The sequence below is a fragment of the Sceloporus occidentalis genome, unplaced genomic scaffold (assembly GCF_023333645.1).
Source record: "Sceloporus occidentalis isolate IW3139 unplaced genomic scaffold, rSceOcc1.0.p SCAF_38, whole genome shotgun sequence".
In the NCBI taxonomy this organism is placed as follows: domain Eukaryota; kingdom Metazoa; phylum Chordata; class Lepidosauria; order Squamata; family Phrynosomatidae; genus Sceloporus; species Sceloporus occidentalis.
The window spans coordinates 5,659,367-5,680,662 of NW_028317018.1; the positions used below are offsets into that span (position 1 = coordinate 5,659,367).

Genomic DNA, 21,296 nt, shown 5'->3' on the forward strand with positions numbered 1-21,296 from the left:
TTACATGCAGGACTCCCCATGGGATGGCCCTGGGAAATTCGTATTGGTTTTGCTATCGTGCAGGGAGGATGTCGGTAGGCGCTCTTAACATTGCTTACTCAAATATTTCACCTTGATAAGGTTGTTTGTTCATGCCGAAACCAACGGTGTTTCCATTAATAAAGAGGAGAACTGTTTTTGACCATTATCCTGGCTGAGGCTTTTGCTTTTTTCATATTTATTATTGATGGTGATACACTTGTATCCAGTGAGTACTTCTGTTCCCCTGTCTCTCTCATTGAGAGCTTTTTTGAATATTTATTGTTGCTACTTACAGAGTGGAGTTCAAATTTATAAGCAGCTCCGGTGATCCTTTGCTATACTTAACATTGTTTACACCTGCACCAGCATTCCTGGGGGATCCCTTCCTAGTAAGCTAAGATGTTTATTGGTTATGCACTTAATGATGTTATTAGCTGAGGCTAATTGCAGGTTATGAGTATTGTATTTGCTCGATTAGAAGATGACCCTGATTATAAGATAATAAGATGATATAGATTATAATATATGCCTTATACCCCCCTATTACCAATGCATGGCAAGACTTGATCCCCGTGTTTCGGACTCCCTGGTGTCTAGTGATGGCAGCCGGTGGACGTCTGTGCAATGTGCGTAGACAACCTCTGCTGCTACCCAGGGCTTCTGTCAGGGCTTCTATGACTGAGCACTGGAAGGTCATGTGCTCCATCATAGAAGCCTCAGTGGAAGTGCCGGCAGCAGCGGATGCATGCAGACGTTCACCGGCTGTCAGAAAGGTGGAAACAGGTCCCCTGCAGCATTGCGGGGGTCCCTCCTCTCTGGCAGTAGGTGAATGTCTGCACTATGCACTTCTGTTGTGGCTTCTATGATGGAGCACCGGAAGGTCATTTCATGCTGGTGCTCGGTCTTAGAAGCCCCAGAGGAAGTGCCGGCAGCAGCGGAGGTTGTCTGCGCGCATAGCGCAGACGTTCATCAGCTGCCAGAAAGGAGGATCTAGGTCCCCTGCAGCGCTGCGGGCAATCTGGATCTTAGTCTTATAGACAGACCTCTATTTGAGGTCTGATTATAAGATGGCCTTGAATATAAGAGGAGGGGTATTTTTCAGAGTATTTGCTCTGAAAAAACTTTGCCTTATATTAGAGTAAATACGGTATATGTTTACATGTTTAAAGTTTATTTTTATGAGTGTCGCAGGGGTTTTATAAAATCTATGACTGTTTTAAAATCCAGCAGGTCTCTTGTCTGTATTGGGTGATTGATTATCGGCCATGCCCATGTCATGGCCCAGTGTCTGCCAGGGAAATATGCCCCCGACGCCTAGCTCTCAATGTTGACCATAGTACACCCAGTCCTGTAGAATAATCTCCCTGTTACAGCAATGATTATACAAATGTTTTTGAGGAAGTGTTATGTTTGGGTCTTAAATCTGGACTAGTACTGGCTCTGGTGTCACAGAAAAAGAACAGATGTTATTAGATAAAGTGTATGTATATACCTAATGTCAAAATGTTGTATATGTTAGCAATTCCAAAAGCAGATGAGTAGATCTGCCTTTGGTGTACAACATTTTGGGCTATTGCTACTATCAAATGTGATCTTGTAAGTTTGGTGACAAATAACCCCAATGTGAAATTTTTTTAATAATTTCAAAAGAATGTACAACTGGTAAGTATTTTCAGGCTTCTGTCATTCCCTTTAGTCAAATTGGGCACTATGGAAGTTCAGAGAAAAACACAATGATCACCAAGGATGCAACAAGAGGCAAGTCCCAGGAGCAGCCAGCAAACCAGGAATTCACTGAAGCAAAAAAACTATGGTTATGAAACTTGGAGCGATGGCCAACTCTTCGTGTTCATCTTCGCCGGGAAAAAATTCCTGTGTTCGGTTCGGGCGAATATTCGTGTACATTCTTCGTTTTTTTTTTACTTCTTTATTTTTTATTTAGAAGGGGCTAATATGGGGATAACGCGGTACGCAGCAGTTTTGGCCCATCAGTTAAAGGTCCATACAAGCAACTCTATTGGTCGCCGGCAGGGGCCTCATCTGCCATCAACCAATGAAGTGCAGCTGCTCTGCATTGGTTGATGTCAGACGAGCCCCCTGCTGGCACCTAATAGAGTCGCTTGTACGGACTTTTAAAATCCTGGTGCTGAAACTCGGCCTGGGGAGACCATTAGAGTCGCTCGCATGGACCTTTAACTCCTGATGGTGAAACTCCACCTGAGACCTGCTTCAGGAGTTAAAGGTTTGTACAAATGACCAATAGAGTCGTTCGTACAGATCTTTATCTCCTGATGGCGGAATTTGACCTGGGTGCTACAGGAGTTAATTGTGCGTACAAGCCAATCTATTGGCCGCTCCTACATTGGTTGATGCCAGAGGAGCTCCCGGCCGGTGACCAATAGAGTCGCTTGTACGGACCTTTAACTCCTGACAGTGAAATTCCGCCTGAAGAGACCATTGATCTTCCTGCTCCAAGAGTTAAAGGTCCGTACGAGCGACTCTATTGGTCGCCGGCAGGGAGCTCCTTCATTGGTTATTTTTTTTTTTAAATCAAAGGTTTTATTGTTTTTTTCCGTTGTAACACAAAAAAGGGGGGGGCAGGGTAGGACAGAAAGAAAAAAGGAAAAACAAAAAGGGGGGGGTGGGACAGGGGGACAGCCAGTAGTCACAGAAACATAACAAATCCCTGGTGCAGCAGGGTAATCATATTGTCATGTCAGCAAACAGTAAAACAGCACCACATCACTGCAGAGGCGCACATCCAACACTCAGGGCCATCAGGCCGGTAAGATTGGAGTAGAGGGGTTCAGCATGTATTGGGACCAGTAAAACCATGTCTGCCTATGCCTTTCACCCAGCCGATCAGATCTGGCCACCAACTCCTCCAAAGCCCGAATGCTCTCAACCCTCAACACCCAGTCTCTAAACGACGGAGGGGTAACAGTACCCCAATGCAAGGGGATCAAGGCCTTAGCCGCATCCAGCAAATGTCTGACCACCGACTTCTTATACACAGAAACAGGAATGGGGGTGTGATGAAGCAAATAACTGGCAGGATCAAAAGGAGGCGGGGAATCAGTGAAATTTGGGAGAACACTCTGGATAGCTCTCCAAAAAGGGACAACAAGGGGACATTCCCACCAAATATGAAGGACCGACCCCACCGACATGCCACAACTCCAACAAACATCTGAATGATCAGGAAACATGGCGCGCAGGCGAGAGGGAGTCCGGTACTACCTTGTGAGCAACTTATAGGATAGTTCCTGAGATCTAGTGCTTAGGGAACAACCATGTGTCAATGTGAAAAAAAATTTCCCATTGCGCTCTAGTAAGCGATACATCAAGCTCCAACTCCCACCTCCCCACGTAGGTCGGCAAGGTAGGTATCCCCACATTCAGAAGCAGACTATACAGCAAAGAAATCCCATGAGAGGGTAAAGCATCTTTCAAATATAACGACTCAAAAGGGGTGGGATCCCTGTCAAGGTTGTGCTGTTGCGGAATGGAGGCAATGTAACCCCGAAGCTGCAAATATTGGAGAGCCTGAAGCGCAGTCGGGGCAGCGCCCTGATCTTACGACCGCATATAAGACCGCAGTGTTGGGTTGTCGACCGGAGCCGATAACAGGAAAGACCCACCGGACAGACCAGGGGGAAAATCAGGATTGTGGCGTAATGGAGTCTGAGGCGAAGGGTATGTTAAGATCCCGAACTTAGGGGAAGCAGAATGAAGAACCATCAGGGTCGCCAAAATAAAAGGATTCCCCCCCGCCTGCCTCCGAGCCATAGATGGCTCAAGCCAGGGGAGCGCCCTCAGAGGCACCGACGCAAATTCCGCCTCCAGGGACACCCACAGCTTGTGGGCCGGACCATAGCTCCACTCCAGGGTACGTAGCAGATGGCAGGCAGAGTAATAACGGTGCAGACAGGGAAGGCCCAGGCCCCCCGCTCCCTTAGGTCTCTGCAGTAGGGCCAAGGCTAGCCTCGGAGACCTCCCAGCCCAGATAAATGAGAGAAACATAGATCTTAACGAGGAGAAGAATGCACTAGGTAAAGCTAACGGCAACGCCTGGAGTACAGCACCCTGGGGAGTATGTTCATTTTAAGAGCATTAACCCTACCCATCCAGGAAATAAATAGGGAGCCCCATGAGCGAAGGTCCTTCTGAATCGAGTCGAGGAGGGGAGGGAAATCAAACTTATACAGGAGGGAGACATCATCTGTCAACCAGATACCTAAATGCTTCATCTTATGCAAACACCAGCGGAACGGGAAGGAAGAGGCCAACAACTCCACATCCACCCTAGGAAGGGACACATTCAAAATCTCAGATTTCGATAAATTGAGTTTCAAATTAGAAAGACTGCCATACCTATGAAACTCGTCGAGTAACACAGGGAGGGATACACGGGGATTCGTGAGCACGAATAACATGTCGTCCGCAAAGCAATGGTTTTATGATGCAGGCCGCCTCATACAACACCCGTAATATCCGGATTAACCCGGATGGCTTCCAGAAAGGGCTCCAATGAAAGGACAAAGAGCATGGGAGACAGTGGACATCCCTGCCTGGTACCGTTTGAAATAGGGAATTGGGCCGATAGCGCACCATTTATGCGGATCCTGGCCGATGGGGAAGTATACAAAGCAGACACCCAACCCAGCATATGCGGGCCGAGCCCCAACGCAGCCAGCACCTCCAGCATAAACGTCCAATCAAGCCGATCAAACGCCTTTACGGCGTCCGTGGAGAGCAAAATAGCCTTGGTACCCGAGTGCTTGATCAGATGGATCAGATTCACCGCCCGAAGGGTCCCATGTCCACACTCCCTACCAGGTACAAACCCTGACTGGTGAGGATGCATCAAGCCCGGGAGACACCTCCCCATGCACGTAGCCAGAATCTTGGAGAACAGTTTGAGATCGATGTTCAACAGGGAAATAGACCTATAGTTACCGCAAACCTCAGGATCCCTACCCTCCTTAGGAATAACAGAGATCGTAGCCGCCAATGTGTGAGGGTGAAAGCTTGCGCCCTCCAGGATTGAGTTAAACACATTAGTCAACTGTGGGCTGAGAATCTCAAGGAAAGCCCTATAGTAACCCAGAGATAAACCGTCAGGGCCCGGGCACTTCCCAGGCCTAGAGAGTTTAAGTGAAGTAGTCAATTCCTCTAGGGAAATCGGAGCCTCCAGTTGTGCAGAGTCGGCTGGGGACAAACGGCGTGTCAAGTGCCGCGATAGGTACCAGTGAATAACTAACCTTCGATTCTCAACCTCCCCAGGATTGTCATGCGTGGGAGATCGATTATAGAGGGAGGAATAAAAAGCCACAAACTCCTCGGCTATAGAAGGGAGGTATCTCATAGAACCTGACGGTGAGCGTATTTTGGGTACGTAGGACATCTGACGCTTTAGATGGAGGGCATGGGCCAGGTATTTCCCTGGCTTATCCCTGTGCTCGTAAAACAGGGCTTTAAGTTTACCATAGTGTCTCGAAGTCTGAGTGGGTCACGCCAGTGGGGACGCAAGGGTCAACGTTAGAGGGGCATGGTCTGACCACGTTATAGAGCCATACCTGGCCGCCTTCAAAAGAGACAGATGATAGTGCGTAAGAAAAAGGCAATCTATACGCGAATACCGTTTATGCGGGACAGAGTAAAAACTATAGTCCCTACCCGTCGGGTGAAGGGCCCTCCAGCAGTCTACCAATTGGTCAGCGGTGAACAAAGCATGAATTCGCTTCAAAACCGAAGGGGGCGTCTGGGAAGCACCCGTGGATGAGTCCATTCTCGGGTGGAGAGCGACATTAAGGTCTCCACCAAAGAGCAATAAACCATCCTGAAAACTACGCAATACCCTCAATGTCTTAGAGAGCCACACATGTTGTTTGACATTAGGGACATATACATTAGCAAACGTATAGGTTTGATCAGCGACGCTCCCCTTAACAAAAAGAAAATGCCCCTCCGGATCAGCCAGATGAACCACATCCGTAAGCGGAAAGTGTCGAGAGAACAGGATCACCACCCCTTTCGATTTAGATTGGGATGAATTGCTCAAGAACGTAACAGGATAGTCCCGAGATGTTAGACTAGGGTGGGAGGAGCCCCGAAAGTGAGTTTCCTGAATAAATGCCACGGAGAGCCACTGGCGCCTCAAATCACGGAGTAGGGCCAAGCGTTTCTCCAGCAAATTAAGGCCTTTAGCGTTAATCAACAATACCGTAAGATCGGCAGGCTGATAAGACATCTTGCATAAAGTAGTAAGTGACATGAACTATCACACCGACCCACCAGATTGAAAACCGGCTCCTGAAGGAAAGAAGAGAGAAAGAGAAAAAAAAAATAAGGGGGGGGAGAAAGATACCAGGAGAGGAAGACAAGGACAAAGTAGGGGAAGAGAGGACAAACAAACAATAAAACAAGCAAACAAACAAAGGCAAGAGGGAAAAACCCTCACCCTCCCAAAAGAAAAATACCAAGGGCGTCAGCTGGAGAGGGACACCACAAGGCCCAAGAACAAAAGGACTGCGGCGACCCACCAGCATGTCGCGACGCCTACGGTAAGGGGCGAAGTCCCAGCCGGGAAAACAAGAATGGAACAGAAGAACCGAAACTATATAAGACCATCCATCGGTCCCCGGTACAGAAGCAACACGTCACGGCAATAACCCACATCCCTCCCACCACCCACACCACACCTTGAGCCACCACCCTCCACAGAGAGCAACCCTGCGTACAGGGCTAAAGGGAGGCACCGCACCCAGAAAGGGAGCCGGATGCCGCACGACCGCCCACATGACATCACTCGCCACCGTACAATGCCAAACCGTGGGGAAGAGACGGCCCTCCAACGTTGGAGCCAGCAGAGCAATGCAAATGAAAATAATCATGAAAAAAAAAAGTGCCGAAACCCACCCTCGCCCATACAGTCCCCCCCACCCCGATACGGCAAACCGAACCCAACTTATATGTCCTGACGATGGAGTTCAGCCGTGAGAGACCGTAGCACCCTCCGGTTGTGGAGTGTGATGTCGGATAGATCCTGGTAGAGAGTGACCTCCGAACTGTTGTAGGGCCAGGAACCCACCTCTCGTATGCGACGCATAATCTGCTCCTTCAGCTGGAAGTCGGTGACGCAGCCAATTACATCTCTCGGTGGGGAAGCCGGGGGACCCCGAGGTCGCAGAGCGCGGTGAGCGCGGTCCAGAGACAGCACGGTTTCGGGGGGTCGTCCCAAGAGGCTATTGAAGCATGCCACGAGACCCCCAACATCCTCAGGGTCGCGAGAGTCAGTCTCAGGGAGTCCAAGGAGTCGGATATTGTGCCGTCGACCCCTATTGTCAAGGTCTTCCAGCCAGATAATAAGCATGATGGGCAGAGGAAGCCTCCAATTCCGCAGTCCTCTGGGCTTACGGAGTCTGCCTCCCTGGCCGTGAGCCGACGATCGACCCGATCCAGGTCTGCCCGAAGGCCAGCGACTGTGTCGCCAACGGTTTGCTTGAGCTCCGAGAGCAGGGTACTAAAATCTTCCCGCCAAGGAGCTGAAGAGAAGAGCCGCCGAACCTCTGTGGAGCAGGTAGGTGCGCCCGATCCTCCCGCCACAGCTTCCTCCAGTCTGTCACCAGAATCGCGGGAACTCGAGGGCGAAGCGGCCTCGTGGTCCTCCGGCGTCTGAGAGGCCAACACCGCTGGGGTGCGAAAATATTCCCGGAGGGATGGCGCTGATGAGGCAACGACTGGGTCGAGGACTGTCTCTTATTCCTCACCATGGTCGCTAGTAATGGCGTGTAAGTGCTAATAAAACCGGGTGATCGACGGAGCCCAAGCTTCAAGCAGCCATGTTCTCCAATGGCCGGACACGCCCCCTCCTTCATTGGTTCATGCCAGAGGAGCTCCCTGCCAGTGACCAATAGAGTTGCTCGCACCAACCTTTAACTCCTCGCGCGATTTTTGATGGTGGTGTCAACACCTGCTTCATCGAAGTTGGTAAATTTGCCCTCTGATGTGAGCAAGGAGGAAAAACCCTGACAGAGAAATGTAATTATATTGCTAACTATTTTCCAGGTCTCGATAGATGGTGTATAAGTTGTGTATAGTATGTGTAAGAGACCCACTGGAGTAACTACAGAGGTCGTAGCAGTCTCAGCTGCGACAGGGCCCGTCCTTCTAGGGGGCTCGGTGCAAAGCCCTGTGACCCCTTCTTCCTGACGCCGAGGCTGCCCGCACAGTGTGCAGGAGCAGCTGGAGGAAAAGCTGCAGGAGTGTTGAGAGATAAGAGGGGGCAGTAGGTGGGATACATGTGTATATGTTTGCATATATATGGATGGATATGTACGTGTGTGTGTGTGTGTGAGAGAGAGAGAGCATGCACGTGTATGTGTGTGTGTGAGAGAGAGCTCCCCTGAAGAGGCCCTATGCATAGCAGGGCTAAATTTTGTAAATGTTTACCACTGAATCATGAGAGAAAAATAATTTTAATTAGCTGGCGATAGCAATTCTCAGAATCACTTTTTTTTAATAAGTATAATTTTGCAGGGTCAGCTTGATTTAAATCAGGTTGATTTACCCGTTGTACTGAATATTTTCTTTCTCTGTGAAAATTAAGTGCACCTAAGCAACCACGTGAGAACATACCTTATGAAAGTCGGATGGATATACATATGCTTTTGCAGTATACATTGATCAGCCACAACATCATGACCACTAACAGGTGAAGTGAATAACACAGATAATCATGGATGGCCAAGGCTCATTAAAGCACGTAGGGGGCAAAGGCTGGGCCATGTGGTCAAATCCAGCAGACGAGCTACTGTAGCTCAAATTGCTGAAAATGTTCATGCTGGTTTTGATAGAAAGGTGTCAGAACATGCAGTGCTTCACAGTTTGTTGCGCAAGGGGCAGCATAGCCCACAGAACACTCAGGGTGCCCATGCTGACCTCAGTCCACTGCCAAAAGTGCCTACAATGGGCATGTGAACATAAGAACTGGACCACAGAGCAATGGAAGAGGGTGGCCTGGTCTGAGGAATCACATTTTCTTTTTCAACACGTCAATGGCCGGGTGCATGTGCTTCACTTATCTGGAGAACACATAGCACCAGGATGCATCCACAGAGGCGCCACCTCACAATTTACAGGACTTAAAGGACATGCTGCTAATGTCAGAGGTCTAGTGGAGTCCATGCCTTGACAGGTCAGGGCTGTTTTAGTGGCTAAAGGGGCACCTATACAATATTTGGCAGGTTTTCACAATATTATGATGTATCTCCTTTCAATTAAAAATACAGACAATGGATTTTATTATATAAAAAATTATAATTTTTATCAGGCTTTTATACACCAGTAAGAGTTTGATACTGTTCTTTTCTCCAAATCCTCTCTAGCTTAGTATCCCCATCACAATTTCTCACCATTTCCTTTCTCTTCTGTGTCTTTTGTTTCTGGTTTTTTTCCTTAGCAACTTTACCCACTTGCCTTTTAATTCAGGTTTGCCTGTTTCTTTCCACAGGAGGAGTGCTGCACCTTTGACAGTCCAGTAGAGGGAGCAATACATCTGTGGCCCCTCTAGCACACCCTTGCAATCCCCATAACATTATATCTTGGTACCCAGACTCAGACAATATTTGAGTTCATTTGATTACTTTTTCCCCAGGTCAGGATCCCATCCATAAAGAGAAGACTAACACTGCAATACATATATAATTCTTCATATTATACATGCCATAAATGACTGGATAAGATAAGTAGGCAGGTGTTAGGGACCAGGAACCAGACGGACACAAAACGTAAAATGCAATCACCTTTATTGTAATGACAATAGTGAACAAAGCCAAATCGTGATCCAAAAGCATATACCAAAAGACAAGCCGGGGTCAGGAACCAAGACGGGTACTCAGACAAGCCGGGGTCAGGAATACAGAGATCAGCGAAGTCAGGAACAAGCCAGGAATCAGGAGCTGGGATGGACGTCAGAGAAAGCCAGGTCATACACAGGAATTCAGGAACACAGGAACACAGCAATAGCACTTGCAGCCGGAAACAACACAAGGGCCAGGAGGAAGTGAAGTTTAGCTGCTTAAATAGCCAAAAGGGGCTGGCTGTGGGCTGGACAATGGGCTGAGTCACAGGAGTGACAGGAGTGTAGCCATGGCAACCCAGCCAGGCTGTAAGCCTCCAGCAATGCAGCAGAAAAGCAGCTAGACCATAACAGTACCTCCTCCTCAACGACCCCCTCCCCGCGGAGCAGGGCCGGGTTTGAGGGGAAAACGCGAGTGAAAGGCACGAAGGAGAGCGGGAGCATGGACATCTGAGGCTGGAACCCAAGATCTCTCCTCGGGACCGTACCCCTTCCAATGGACCAAATACTGGAGCCTCCCACGGAACCAACGAGAGTCGACTATGGAGCGGAGCTCGAACTCCTCATGATTGTCTACAGTCACCGAACGGGGGCGAGGAGTGACTGTAGTAAAACGATTACAGACCAGAGGTTTCAACAGTGAGACATGGAACACATTGTGGATGTGCATGTTAGAAGGAAGATCCAGGGCATAGGCCACAGGGTTTACCCGTCGCAGGATACGGAAGGGCCCCACATACCGGGGAGCCAGTTTCTGGGAGGGCACCCGGAGGTGGAGATTTCTGGAGGATAACCAGACCCTCTCCCCGACCTGATAGGAAGGCGCGGGTAGGCGTTTACGATTAGCCTGGAGCTCCTGACACTGTTGTGAGCGTTGAAGTGCCTCCTGAACCTGCACCCATGTGGAACGGATCTGCTGGAGATGATCCTCCAGTGCCGGAATCCCCTGGGAAGTGAAATTATCAGGAATCATGGAGGGCTGATACCCATAATTCACCATGAAAGGGGAGAACCGGGTAGAGGCCGAAACAGCACTATTATGAGCAAATTCCGCCCAGGGTAGCAGATCCGACCAGTTATTTTGGTGGTCCGAGATGTAGCACCGCAGGAATTGCTCCAAGCCCTGATTGGCCCTTTCCGCAGCCCCATTAGATTGTGGGTGGTAGGCCGAGGAGAAGGAGAGTTGGATACCCAGTTGCGCACAGAAGGCCTTCCAAAATCTCGAGACGAACTGGCTACCCCGGTCAGAAAGTAGGACTTTGGGAACCCCATGTAGCCGATAGATCTCCTTGATAAAAACTGTAGCCAACTCCTTAGCGGAAGGGAGCTTTTTGAATGGGATGCAGTGTATCATTTTAGAAAACCGGTCAACAACCATGAGGATAACTGTGTTACCGTTAGACAGCGGAAGATCGACTATGAAATCCATGGCAAGGTGAGACCATGGCCTCTCACCAGTAGGTATGGGTTGGAGAAGGCCCACTGGAAGGTGACGGGGTGATTTAGTCTGCGCGCAGACAGGACAGGCTGCTACGAAGGCAACAATATCTTTGTTAATTCCTGGCCACCAGAAGAGACGGGAAACCGACCAGAGAAGTTGGTTCCTCCCGGGATGACCTGCTGATTTAGGATTATGATAGGTGGAAAGTAACTTGGTACGCAGGTTGACAGGTACAAAACATCGCCCTGAGGGGGTTTCAGCAGGTGCATCTACCTGAGCGGCCCTTATTCTGTCCCCGAGGGGAGATGTTATGCTGGTACGTATGGTAGCCAGTACTCGGTCTGGGGGAATAATCGGACTAGGAGGACACTCCTCTTTAGCTTTCGAGAACTGTCTAGAGAGAGCATCGGCCCGGACATTTTTGGTCCCCGGCAGGTACGAGACCACATAATTAAAACGGGATAAAAATAATGCCCAACGGGCCTGCCTCGGAGTTAAGCGTTTAGCCTCGGACAGGTAGGTGAGATTTTTATGATCTGTGAGAATTAGGATTGGTACGGAAGTTCCCTCAAGCAAATGCCTCCATTCTTTGAGAGCCAGTATTATCGCAAGCAACTCACGGTCACCAATTTCATAGTTGCATTCCGCAGCACCTAGCTTCTTGGAGAAGTACCCACATGGGTGCAACTGGCTCTCAGGAGTAGGACGTTGAGACAGGAGGGCGCCTACCCCTGTCTCAGACGCATCGACCTCAAGTATGAATGGAAGTTCGGGTTTCGGGTGTACCAAAACAGGAGCTGCGGCAAAAGCGGCCTTCAATGACTCAAAAGCTTTGATGGCCCCTGGGGACCAAAGAGAGGCATTGCCATCTTTTTTGGTCATGTCTGTAACAATAGAGGAAAAATTCCGAATGAATTTCCTATAATAGTTAGCGAAGCCGAGGAACCGTTGAAGGGAGCGGAGACCTACAGGTCGTGGCCACTCGAGAACAGACGAGAGTTTTTCAGGATCCATAGCGAAACCGACCTCTGAAATTACGTACCCCAGAAAGGTGACCTGCTTGCGGTGGAACTCGCACTTCTCCAATTTGCAAAAGAGATTATTCTCTCGTAACCTCTGTAGGACTCGGGCTACATCAGTGTGGTGGCTTTCTATGGAGGTGGAATGGATCAAAATATCATCTAGGTATACCACCACACATTGTTGGAGCATGTCCCTTAGGACATCATTCATGAATTCCTGGAAAACCGCGGGGGCATTGCAGAGACCGAAGGGCATAACTAGGTATTCATAATGCCCACTCCTGGTGTTAAACGCGGTTTTCCATTCGTGGCCCTCCTTAATCCTTACTAAATTATACGCCCCTCGCAGGTCGAGCTTTGTAAATACCTTGGACCCTTTTAAGCGATCGAATAACTCGGTAATGAGTGGAATCGGGTAGGCATTCTTAACCGTGATACGGTTGAGCCCCCTGTAATCTATACAGGGTCTCAGTTCGCCGCTCTTCTTTTTCACAAAAAAGAATCCGGCCCCAGCAGGGGAAGAGGATTTACGGATGAACCCCCGGGACAGAGCATCCGCAACATACTCCTCCATGGCCTTATTCTCTGCGACAGATAATGGGTAGACTCGACCTCGAGGGGGTATGGCACCAGTTTGCAGCTCAATGGCGCAATCGTACGGGCGGTGAGGTGGGAGCTCACCAGCCCGGCCCTTATCGAATACATCATGAAACTCTTGATACTCCTCAGGCAACAAAGAGACCGGAGAAGTGGTTAGCACCTTCACCACTCTCCCTAGGCATGTTTTGGAACAATTAGGCGACCATGCCAAGACTTCGGCCCTTAACCAATCAAACACGGGATTATGTTTGCGCAACCATGGATATCCTAAAACCACAGGATAATGAGGAGAGTGTATCACCTGGAGTTGAATAATTTCATGATGGAGAGCCCCAACAGCCATAGACAAAGGAGCGGTTTCATGGGTGACCTGCGGGGGCTGTAACGGTCTGCCATCGATCGCCTCAATGGCAAGTGGAGCAGTCAGAAGCTGCAACGGAATAGAGTGCTTCTGAGCAAAGGTGCTGTCAATAAAGAGGCCCGCTGCCCCCGAGTCAATGAGTGCCTCTGAAATGACGGAAATCTTGCCCCAAGTGAGACCCACCGAGACTAGAGGTTTATCCTTCTGGATATCTGGGGACGCCGAGACGCCACCTAAGGACTGTCCCCTCTGGAGCCTTAGGTGCAGGCGTTTCCCGGACGTGTAGGGCAAGTTCGCAGCAGGTGCCCTGCTTTACCACAGTAAAGACAAAGACCCTCCCTCCTCCTAAAGGCCCTCTCCTCAACCGAGAGACGAGTAAATCCAAGCTGCATGGGTTCCACAACGCCCGAAGTGTCGAGACCAGGAGGCATGGGAGGAGAGGGAGGTACGGGTGGGGATGAAAAGCTCGGGGCTAAACGTATAGGAGGCCTCCGCAGGCGCTCCCGGAAGGATGGTCTCTCACGGATTCGTGAGTCAATAAGGATACAAAAAGAGACCAATTCCTCCAAATCACTGGGAAGGTCCCGGGCCGCAATCTCATCCTTAAGTATATCCGTGAGCCCATTAGAAAAAGCAGCCACGAGAGCCTCATTATTCCAACCAACCTCAGCGGCCAGGGTGCGAAACTCAATAGCATAGTCCGAAACCGTCCTTGTACCCTGCCGAATGGACATTAATCGTTTGGCAGCCGAAGCAGAGCGTGCCGGTACATCAAATACCCGTTTTAGAGACGCAACAAACTCAGGGTAATTGTGTACTAAAGGTTTCTGTGTCTCCCAAAGGGGATTCGCCCATGCCAAGGCCCTGTCTGAGAGTAAAGAAATCACGAAGCCCACCTTACTCCTGTCAGACGGAAATGCCTGAGGTACCATCTCCAGATAGATACTGACCTGGTTCAGGAAACCTCTGCACAAATTAGGGTTGCCCCCATAACGTTCGGGAAGCGGGGCAGACCCTGTCAAGCCTCTGGCAGTATTAAAATCACCAGTGGCAGACGGAGCGGAAGCAGCAGCAGGTGTAGAGGCAGCCTGTGCCGTGGGGACCTGAGCTGGCAGAACCAGATGTGCAGTACGGAGCAACAAGGTCTGGAGAGCTAGCGCAAATTGGTCCATACGCTGGTCTACCTGGTCCAGCCTGGTAAAAACATTTGGTGGATTGCCTGCCCCTTCTGGGTTCATGGCCCTTGTGTAATGTTAGGGACCAGGAACCAGACGGACACAAAACGTAAAATGCAATCACCTTTATTGTAATGACAATAGTGAACAAAGCCAAATCGTGATCCAAAAGCATATACCAAAAGACAAGCCGGGGTCAGGAACCAAGACGGGTACTCAGACAAGCCGGGGTCAGGAATACAGAGATCAGCGAAGTCAGGAACAAGCCAGGAATCAGGAGCTGGGATGGACGTCAGAGAAAGCCAGGTCATACACAGGAATTCAGGAACACAGGAACACAGCAATAGCACTTGCAGCCGGAAACAACACAAGGGCCAGGAGGAAGTGAAGTTTAGCTGCTTAAATAGCCAAAAGGGGCTGGCTGTGGGCTGGACAATGGGCTGAGTCACAGGAGTGACAGGAGTGTAGCCATGGCAACCCAGCCAGGCTGTAAGCCTCCAGCAATGCAGCAGAAAAGCAGCTAGACCATAACAGCAGGTGGGGGGCAGATACAAGGCAGGGTGAGAGTGAAAGGGGCACAGACAGGACTGAGGGACAGAGAGAGAGACATTTTTTGATCAATAAATGTCATTTCCAAATAACAAAAGCCGAAAGAGCGGTAGACGGAATGTGCAAGTCTAATGTATAATATACGCCTGTGTGTCTGTAACCTCATCAGTTCCATACTGTATCCCTGAATGTAAGAAATACAATGTGGTCACCCTAGCTGTCACAGAAGCCTCCATGCCCTGGGCTACTGGAGGGGCCTGAGGGCCAGCATCCTTTCTACAGACTATGTGCCCTGGCCTTTGAAGGGGTTCTGTTTTTGGGGAGGTGGGTACAGAGAGGGGGTCTGTTTGGACTACTTCTTCCCTGGTACAGAATGCCACTTTTTCCCAATTATCAGAGACTCTAAAGACTGTGGAGCTCTGACACAGTCCATTTGGGTACCTCCATTTTGGAAGGGAGTTTTATGTGTGGTATCTAACTGTCCATCAGGTCAGTACTTACAGGGCAGAGACTGCTATGGCCAGTATTTGCACCAAGATCTGATATCCAGATGGTTTTAGCCAGAAGTCAGGGAACCGCCACTACAATATTGACCCCCTACTGGGCTGAGATGGCCTGAGTGCAAAAACTGAGCTGTGTGCAAAGGAGGCCCTGATTGAGAACTATGTGTGTTTCGCTGTTACTATTGTATGTAAATTCCCCCCTTGTACTGTTTAATGATTTTAGCATCTAGTCTCAGCTGATGTTTCTTGAAGGGAAGGTGGTAGCGTGGCTGATAAAAAGACATAGGTTCAGCGATCAGCGTAACGGAGAAAGCAGACTTTCAGGGTACCGATATCTGTTACAGGGAATACAGGACACTGGTTTAAGAAGGATTACCATAGTTTGTGTTTGCATGGAAGGTGCAGGAGCAGGTTGGAATGGTGTGTCAAGGGTTAGATTAAATGTCCTCTGAGCACAGAAATAGGAGAATGCAGAACAATAACAAGTGAGATTGAGATTTGTGGTCATGTGTTTTCTTCACCCGAGATTGATTAGTGGTGTAGATGGTGTGAAGGAAGGAGTGAAGCAGGGTGCGCCGCGGCAGAGCAGCGAGACAGAAGTCTTGCGCTCCCACTGCAGGACTTCTGTAAGGTGAGATAACTTCAAAAGAGGGAGAGGGTAGATAGTGAGAAGGGAGGGAGAGGGGGTAAATAGTGTTATGCCTGGAATGTAGGATACTGCAGCTGACTGTCCCTCTCACTTTAACTAGTGGCTCCGCCTCTGTAAGCACAGTGGCCATTTTGTAAGCTAGTGAGTGTTAAGCAGTGATGCATGATACTCTTATATTTGTGTCAGCATTAATATCCTGATTATTCAGTAATGTTCAGCAATAAAGCAAGGTTGTATTAAACTACTGGTATTATATCTGGAGCACATAGGATTACAACAAATAGTGAGAAGGGGGAAGGTAGTAAGAAGGGGGAGAGGGGGGTAGATAGTGAGAAGGGGAGGGGGTAGATAGTGAGAAAGGAGGGAGAGGGGGTAGATATTGAGAAGGGGAGGGGGTAGATAGTGAGAAGGGGGTTAGATAGTGAGAAGGGGGAGAGGGGGTAGATAGTGAGAAGGGGGGGAGGGGGTAGATAGTGAGAAGGGTGGGAGAGGGGGTAGATAGTGAGAAGGGTGGGAGAGGGGGTAGACAGTGAGAAGGGAGGAAGAGGGGATAGATAATGAGAAAGGGGGTGGTAAGAATATTGAAATAAAGAGTGAGAATGAGTGAGAGAATTAATGAATGGATGAATTTGTTGATGCATTGTGTGAATAAGTGAGAGAATGAATGAATGGATGACTGTGTGGATGCATTGTGTGATTGTCATAAATCAACTCACCCTCTCCCCGGTTCCAGCGTCGGCAGGTCTCGGCGTCGGGTTTCCTCTCAGCCTCTGCTCGCTGACACAGACACGAGCAGAGGCTGCGTGCAGGCACGCCCCCTCCACTGCCGGCAGAGAGCAGCAGGGAGGAGGACGCGGTCCCAGGTTGCTATGGAGACGCGTCCATTCCCTGCTACTGCTGATAGATGCCGGCAACGTAGGAGTTGTGTACGCGTTGCCATGGCAACGCGTCTCTCAGTATGACGTCATTTTGGCGCCAAATTCAAATTATAAAAGCCCCTTCCACTGAGAGATCATTGCTCAAGTATCAAGCTATTACTGCCTCTGTACCTAAGCGTTCCTGATTGATTCTACTAGTGTACCAGATCCTTCCTTCTGATTTTTGACCTACGTTCCTTGCTGCCTGCCTCGACCATTGCGTGTGACCTGACCTTGTTTTTGGATTATCGTTTTTGTACCTCGCCACGGACTTTGTGGTTGCCATCTGCTATTAGGAACCATCTACCTTTTCGGCTCACGGGTCAGCCGTGATAGTGATTGAGTGAGAAAATGAAAGAATTAATGTGTGGATGCATTGTGTGAGAGAATGAAAGAATTAACGCATGGATGAATTCTGTGAATGAGTGAAAGAATTAATGAATGCATGTGTGGATGAATTGTCTGAATGCGTGAGAGTATGAATTAATGCGTGGATGAATTTTCTGAATGACAGTACGAATTAATGAATTTGTGAGAATGCATTAATGAATATGTGTAAATGGTTTATGTGAATGAGTGAGAGAATAAATGAGTGTGTGAAAGAATTATCTGAATGAATGTGTGAATTTGTGAGTGACTATAAAAGTTTGTATAAGATGTATAATTGATGTGTGGAAAGGCAAATATGGCACAAGCAGAGTGTTTGAGCCTTGGGGACCAAGATGGCACAGGCAGGGTGTTTATGGGACAAACATGGCACAGGCTGGGCTGTTTGTAGACAAAGTTTACTCATCCTGGGTTGTTTGGGGACAAAGACAAAGTCCTATGTGTGTAATTTGGGTGCTGGTCAGGTTCTATGTGGGCAATGTGGATGCCAGGGCTGACTTTGAGGTGTGCAACCTGTGATCAATGCCTGTAATTCAACTTTAATGCTGAGTTTTTATGTGAATTCCAATGGAATGTGAATGGGCGGGCCAGTCCATAGCATCAATGCCTTCCTCTTGCAGGAACTGCTGACACACTCCAGCCACATAAGGTCTAGCATTGTCTTACATTAGGAGGAACCCAGGGCCAACTGCACCAGCATATGGTCTCACAAGGGGTCTGAGGATCTCATCTCGGTACCTAATGGCAGTCAGGCTACCTCTGGCAAGCACATGGAGGGCTGTGCGGCCCCCCAAAGAAATGCCACGCCACACCATTACTGACCCACTGCCAAACCGATCATGCTGGAGGATGTTGCAGGCAGCAGAACATTCTCCACGGCGTCTCCAGACTGTCACGTGCTCAGTGTGAACCTGCTTTCATCAGTGAAGAGCACAGGGCCCCAGTGGCGAATATGCCAATCCTGGTGTCAGGGGAGGGCTGGCAGCCTAAGGCCTGGGGGGGCAAGTCTAGTCAAGTGGCCCATTGCGCCACCAAAGCGGCTGCGAGCGACATTGATAGCAGTCACTCCACCGGCGCCTAATGAAATTAAAGCGGCCGGTGTGCACCCACCGCGCCGCCCAATAGCCGTGCCTCAGCTCTTCATCCCACCGCTTTTAAGACGTGGGACAAAGAGCTCAGGAATTGCCATTGGGCCTGACTGCATCACGACGCAAGGGCGTACCTAGAGTATTTGGCACCTGTGACAGATCCTGTATGTGGCACCCCCCCCCCCCCACACACACACACACTTCAAAACTGCATAGTTTCTATGGTTAGGCAAACACTGACAGGGGTACAGCAAAATTGTTATTATATACTGAGGCACACATTGACGGTGGTACAGCATAACTGCTAACATTATATACTTAGGGATTACGCTGTACCACCGTCAATGTGTGCCTATACTTTGAGCCAGACACTGACAATACTGCAGTACAACCCCTATCACTATATACTAAGCCAAACATTGATGTGGTGTAGGCCTAACACTTCAGTGACTGGCTTAGTACATAGTAGGGATGCATTAATTTGGCCAAAACCGAAAAAAAAAAACTTTTAAAATACTTTATTAAAAGTAACACACCAAAATTAGACAAAAAAAATCAATAATAATATTTATATATATATATATATATATAATTAACAGCAATCACAATCCTATCATGCCCAGGTTCTAGCATGTACTGTCTGACTTAGCATGATAGGCGTGTGATTGCTGTTTGAAATCATATATATCTATTAATACTGTTATTGAATTTTTCTGTCCAATTTTGGTATGTAATTTACTTTTAATAAAAGTGTTGTTAACACAGCACAGTTGGACAAAAAAAAAAATTGATAACAGCAATCACACTCCTATCATGCCTAGACAGCCTCCCTATGCCATGCTATCCCCCCACACTTCCATGCAATCTCAAACCCTCATTCACAAACATTCATCATAAACTATAGCATAACACCCATCACTCTCACACACTTACTAATATTTTCCTACCTTTCCTCTGGCACTGTCACTTTTCCTCCTCCTCCTCTTCATTCTTCCTCTTCTTCCTCTTCTGTGTCCCGTCCTTCCGGTGCAGAGAGCGTGGAAGACGGTGGGCGTGGCTTCAGTGTTGTGCGCCGGGATTTGAGATCAAGTCCCGACGCACAGCCACAGTTGCCGCGCGCATCGTTTTTGGAGGCGTGCCGGCACCCCTCAGTGAGCGGCACTCCAGGCGGACCGCCCCCCGCCAGGTACGCTACCGGCACGGCGGACAGTCCCGGTGGCAGCCGCTTAGTTTTTAACTTTGAGGCTGCCATGAATGTTCGGCTGCCTTTTGACTCCCTGTGTGCCACTCTGCCTCCAGAAATGCCTTATACCCTTATATATGCCACTCTGGCATTTAGGGGGTTAAAATGCATATTATGGGCCAGAGTGGCATATAGGGAGGTATAAGGCATTTCAGGAGGCAGAGTGGCGTATAGAGGGTTAAAAGGCATTTCTGGAGACGGAGTGGCATTAAGGGGGTTAAAAGGCATTTCATAGAGCACTCTGCCTACAGAAATGCCTAAGTGGAAATGTCCAAATTGGGTCCAATTAGCCATTTCCCCTCCCTGGTGTAATGTGACTTGTTAGTGTTACAAGGTCTCAGATGTGAATGGGGAGAAGGTGTGGTAAATTTGGTGTTAACCCTCTCATACTGGTCACTGGAAGTTCAACATGGCACCTCGTGGCAAAGAACTCTCTGAGGATCTGAAAAAAGAATTGTTGCTCTACATAAAGATGGCCTAGGCTATAAGATGATTGCCAAGAACCTGAAACTGAGCTGCAGCACGGTGGGCAAGACCATACAGCGGTTTCACAGGACAGGTTCCACTCAGAATAGGCCTCGCCATGGTCGACCAAAGAAGTTGAGTGCACGCGCTCAGCGTCATATCCAGAGGTTGTGTTTAGGAAATAGACGTATGAGTGCTGCCAGCATTGCTGCAGAGGTTGAAGGGGTGGGGGGTCAGCCTGTCAGTGCTCAGACCATACGCTGCATACTGCATCAAATTTGTCTGCATGGCTGTCATCCCAGAAGGAAGCATCTTCTAAAGATGATGCACAAGAAAGCCCGCAAACAGTTTGCTGAAGACAAGCAGACTAAGAACATGGATTACTGGAACGATGTCCTGTGGTCCAATGAGACCAAGATAAACTTATTTGGTTCAGATGGTGCAAAGTGTGTGTGGTGGCAACCAGGTGAGGAGTACAAAGACAAGTGTGTCTTGCCTACAGTCAAGCATGAGGAACTATGAATGCCAACATGTACTGTGACATACTGAAGCAGAGCATGATCCCCTCCCTATATATATCGGAGATTGGGCCACAGGGCAGTATTCCAACAAGATAACAACCACAAACACACCTCCAAGATGACCACTGCCTTGCTAAAGAAGCTGAGGGTAAAGGCGATGGACTGGCCAAGTATGTCTCCAGACCTAAACCCTATTGAACATCTGTGGGGCATCATCAAATGGAAGGTGGGGGAGCGCAAGGTCTCTAACATCCACCAGCTCCGTGATGTCGTCATGGAGGAGTGGAAGAGGACTCCAGTGGCAACCTGTGAAGCTCTGGCGAACTCCATGCCCAAGGCAGTGCTGGAAAATAATGGTGGCCGCACAAAATATACACTTTGGGCCCAATTTGGACATTTCCACTTAGGGGTGTACTCACTTATGTTGCCAAGGTTTAGACATTAATGGCTGTGTGTTGTTATTTTGAGGGGACAGCAAATTTACACTGCTAT

The 21,296-nt window shown here is 48.9% G+C and overlaps 1 protein-coding gene across 1 annotated transcript in view; it reads left to right on the forward strand.

Moving 5' to 3' along the window:
- Positions 1-3,057, forward strand: part of LOC149290664 (E3 ubiquitin-protein ligase RNF216-like) — a 90,519-nt gene extending 87,462 nt beyond the window's left edge. The window contains exon 20 of the mRNA XM_089488453.1: positions 2,880-3,057. Coding sequence (XP_089344579.1) covers positions 2,880-3,057 — 178 coding nt within the window. The remainder of the gene's footprint in view (positions 1-2,879) is intronic.
- Positions 3,058-21,296: the final 18,239 nt, after the last annotated feature.